General features: G+C 29.9%; 1 protein-coding gene across 1 annotated transcript in view; it reads right to left on the reverse strand.

Moving 5' to 3' along the window:
• LOC106464851 (prolow-density lipoprotein receptor-related protein 1-like) overlaps positions 1 to 5,255 on the reverse strand; it is a 141,039-nt gene that overhangs the window by 78,819 nt on the left and 56,965 nt on the right. Inside the window, exon 18 of the mRNA XM_013925008.2 lies at positions 1,756 to 1,875. Within this exon, the coding sequence (XP_013780462.1) occupies positions 1,756 to 1,875 (120 nt within the window). The remainder of the gene's footprint in view (positions 1 to 1,755; positions 1,876 to 5,255) is intronic.

The raw sequence follows: 5,255 nt of genomic DNA on the forward strand, positions 1-5,255 counted from the left end.
TTAATCAATAGAAAGTCAAGGTTTTCATCTGTCAAATGACGTATTGTATAACACTGTATCGTCAATTTCACTCAAAGTACAAGCTTTGTTCCCGTGGAAAAGCGAACAACTAGCTTGGATTAATTTGTAATGGATCTTGTCGCATAGTTAGAAAGCCAGGTAAATTTTGAGAAGTAAGTGAATTTGTCTACTTTTGCACGTAATTAGTCTATATTCTTTGGTGCATTACAGTCGATATAGTGTTAGGGTATCAAAAATAACAGATAAGATACTTAGTTTAATTTGATAAAAAAACTTTTGATATTCATTTAGGACGTTCTAGAGGTTATGTAAATGAAATGTAAAAACTGTAAGGTAAAAATATACTTTTAATTTTGACATGAAAAGGAATTCACACTTGGACTAGTCAGAGTCTGATTATGACTCCATAAATTAAGAGAGATCCTTAGTAAAAATACTTAAGTAAAAAATATGATTTTATGTGTACAAAATACAGTGTTCAATGAAAGGTCGACAAATTTTGTGAACTTATTACATTAAAAGTTATAATACATATAATTTTATGATTATCAGGTGGTTTCAAGGTAGGTGAAAATGACCGAGCTCAAAAAATGCTTTGTTATCAAAGAAAAAATTAGTTTTTTGAGTAGTAAATCAGGAAAACATTATATTCATATACTTTATTGACTAACTGAGGAAACAGAACATTCACAAACACTTCTGATGAGAAAGTGAAAGAAAACAGTTTTTTTCCACTCTACTAAATAAACAGCACATATGAGCATACTGTTGATTAAACATGAAAACTAAACATTTACAAGAAATTTGATAACAATTAAGGATGTTAAACACACATATAATAGTGCATGATAAATAAAAAAACATATAAATTTTCATATTTTCAAAACACATAGAACCTATACAAATTTCTTATATCACAAACAACAAAATATCAGTTGGAATTTTGACCAAATCAGCACCTTATTGACAAACGGGCTGAACAGTCAAATGAGGTATAGCTGTTTCTAATTTTGCTACAGACCAGAGGGAAAGCAGCCAGTTAGCAATGCTCATCACTATCAGGGCTTTCTCTCAGTCTTTGAACCAAATAATGGAAGTGACTGTTACTTATAATGCACCTACAGCTAAAGTGCAGAGCATTTTCAGTAGCAAACACATCAAACCCCAAACCCTTCAACATGTTACCAAACAAATTAACTAATAGGCCATACCCAGCTCAAACTTAAAGCTTTATAAAATAAATACAGAAACAAAACTTCCAAATAATATTTTACAACACAGAGGAGGAGACAGGACATTCATACATTTGTAATATATACTGGATATGAAAATATTTATAATATTTGATTAAAGAGATACAGAAATAGAACAATCATATAACAGTTTGTTAACTAAGCAATGAATAGTATATTCAGATTTTCTGTTGGTTAAAAAAAAGAAAAGGAAACACTCAGGCAAAATTTTTGTGGACAAAACAAATAGCACATTTAAACAACATTTTGTATACTACATAAACAGTGCATAATGATGCAAGCAGAACCTTCATAGATTTAGTAAATTCAACACAGAAACATGATAACTTGCAGACATTTTACATAATTAGCATTCATATAACATCTTGTTGCCTAAACAAACAACACACACAACTTTATTTATCCAGGCCACACTGAGAATTTATCTTTAAACATAAAACACAAGAAAACATAATTTTATTTCTTTAATATCTAAACTTACCACATGAAATGGGCTCATCAGAAAAATCACCACAATCATTATCACCATCACAATAGAATTGCTTCAAAATACAGCGCATGTTCTTGCACTGAAACTCCTGGGATTTACAAGTGTTAGATGCTGCAAACATAAAACATCAGCTTGTAAGTAATTAATCCTCTGGCAATGGGCATTGTTTTCTGCATGTCATGAGATTTTAGTGAGTTACATTCAAAATGTAATTAAACCACTTCCTTATCATGGTATATGAATAAATTTGACATAACAATGTAGCTAATAATCCAAATTTTATTAGTTTATAAGTTCTTAGTTTTATAAGGAAATATTTAAAAAAAAACATGAATTTTCCCTAGTAGGAGAATTGTGACATTTTCTCTCTAGGCATCCCCTCTTCTTTAATTTATCCCCCCCCCCTCCAATAAAGTACATAATTTAATGAAATTACTCATGATAATGTTACATCGCTTAGGCAAAGTATAATTTTCATAGCCTAGTCATATAGTTACAAAGCCAGAAAAATTGTGATAGCAATGGGACATTGTTTGTTTATTATTCTGTGTTCTTTGGTGCATTATTTAATCCTTTCGACACAGGTGCCCCTTTAAACACTTTTCTGTGCAAGTCACTGTGTTACATTCAAAATTTAGTTAAACACCTTTATTATCAATGTATGTAAATGAAATTATCATTATAATGTATGTTATGATTCAAAGTTTTATGCTATCCAAGTTTTAGTCCTTTATATCAAAAGAAACTACTTAAAACTTCAGATGTATTGTCATATGCCCCACTAGCTATGAAAATTGTCTACTTTGGCACTCCATATCTTCAATAACATAATGCCACTTGTGTATATGTACATCTATACAATAAGACATTTAATTAACCTACTAACATATATGTTTCAAAGTTCTCTGAATGAATGCATTTGAAACAAGTAATACATTTTGTCTACTCTTTACTGGTGCCATGCCCACCCTCAATAGATTTGCTTGAGTTTTATAGCCAATATGTATAGTCATTAAAAAGAGTTAATTATACACTATAATTTAATAATGGTTATTTGGAAATTAGCACACAGTTTTCATCACAGGGTACATGTAACTGCTTGTAGTATTATTGGCTGCTATAGCACTTACAGTTGTTTCTTACCTAAATGTTATAGTTAGGAATATAGTTAAACTGTATTTAGGTCTTACTTTTATATTTTAGTTAATTATGTATTATTTATGTTTTAAAATGCACAACTGAAAGGTTTAAACATTTTTTAAATATTCATCATACTTTGCGTCAGTTCTCAAAGCTTACGATATTAAGCGGTGTACGAAAATTTGATGAAGGGTTACAAATCTCTGCCAGATACTATAATATGCCCCAAGGGCATAATTGACTTCTGTCAAGATCAATAATAAAGGACAAAAAAGGAAAATAAAACATTAAAAATTAACTATATATGAAAAGGAAGAAACCTGAAATTATATATATAACCAAAAGATCTTTAAAGATATTCTACAAAAAATTAAAAGGTATGTACTTTTTTTTTTATATTTCCTAATTTTAATCTTTTTATTGCAATGTACATTGATGATAGTAGCTAGAGTTAGTGATATGTTAGAAAAAATAAAGCAAACATTTAACTTAAAAAAACTTTGATATTCATTTAGGAGGTTCTAGAGGTTATGCAAGTGAAATATGAAAATCATAAAATGAAAAAAAAGTATTTTTATGCTTAAAATAAAAATAAACTTGCACTTGAATTATTCAGAGATTGAGTGCTAATAACCATTATAAATAAACAACATTTTTATTAGAAAGATGTTATTAAAATAATGTCATTCCTCTGTACAAGATACTTATAATCTTGAACAAAATATTATCAGGTTTTATGAGGATATCTCAGAGTACCATACGTAATGTTGCATAAATGCATTTCCCCAGTCAAGTGGATGTGAAACATGTCTCCCTGTTGAGAAAGGATTAATTAAATAAAAACATATTTAGTGCAGTACAACCATTAGTTTAAAAAAATAGGGTTCAGTGTCATTGACAGTCTACAGCAAAAAAAAGAAGACAACTACCCAGGTAAGTATTTTATTTCTTGGTTTTTCATATGTATTCTTTATTTATTATTATAAAAGTAACTCAAATGTAAAAAATTAGAAACTTATTAGGTTAGCTGAGGTTAGATTACGTAAGACAAAGAAAAAAATAATAATAAAAATTCTTCACAAGTAGCTTGCACATAGCTCATGCATTATGTAATTCAATACAGTAACATGAGCTGCATGTTTGTCCTGTGATTTCAAATGTGTGGTGGGATTATTAGTTAGCCATTGTAGTTCAAAGGGTAATAAAACAATAAAATTTAAGTATAAACAAATGTATAATGTTATGAGTTTTAAGCTATATAGGATAATCAACTGTAGTTTCCTGTTACAATTTGCAATCATTCTAAAAGAAAAAAGGGTAATTTAGATATTTTTTTATGGTGGTTATGATGTCAATCAAATTGACTGAATGTGCAAAGAGTTAGGGTAGAGAATATAATAGATAAATTATAAAGTTCTCCCGAAAAAGCTTTTATATTTATAAGGTTTTAGAGATTACACAAATGAAATTTGACAATTCTGAGATGAAGAAAAGTATTTTTAATGTTAAGATCACTTTGCACTAAGAGTAGTCAACACTTTGACTCCACATATTCACAGAGAAACTTTTAGTAAGAATACTTCATTACAAATTCTGACTTTTTTGTCTACAAAAGACTTGCGTTGTTTACTGAAAGCTTGCAAAATTCTGTGAAGATACACAAAACATATTAAAGTTATAGTATGGATACTCTAATGGTCAATTTGGAGTCATAAACTAGGTCAAATTGACCAAGTCCATAACAAGGTCAGTTATTTTCACCAACTCTGTAACCATGAAAGTTAACATTTTTCTTAACTGAAAATGTATTTCCAATAGATATTCACCTTTTCTACAGATTACCTATCATCCTCATGCATCTGCCTAAGAGACTTGCATGCCATTTGCCTTAAAGCAACTCCGACCTGATTTCACATTTTAACGTGAACTACACTGGTGCATGATAATTTCATCATGCAACAAAAGCCTTCCACCAATAAGTGGATGACACAACCTCCATATGCAGTACCTCCCCCTATGCAATTGCACTTGTGATAACTTTATTCTTTGACTAAGCAAGACAATGTGCACCAGGTTGGATGAGAATGTGTGAAGAGGTAATTATCTATCGGAAGTACATTTTCAGATAAGGAAAATGTTAACTTCCAATATAATAACACACTTCTCCACACATGTTAGCTAATATTCCATGTTGAAATGGTGGAGGGGCTGGTGCAAAAGTTTACCTATATAAATTTGATGACGAGGAACCCACTTTGAGACTAATAATGGCTGGAGACAGCTTGAATGAGTAATGAAGCAATACTTTAATATAAGTTTAACATAACAGCAAGTGTACAATGTTTCGACAA

This window comes from Limulus polyphemus, unplaced genomic scaffold (genome assembly GCF_000517525.1).
Source record: "Limulus polyphemus unplaced genomic scaffold, Limulus_polyphemus-2.1.2 Scaffold1760, whole genome shotgun sequence".
Taxonomy (NCBI): Eukaryota; Metazoa; Arthropoda; class Merostomata; order Xiphosura; family Limulidae; genus Limulus; species Limulus polyphemus.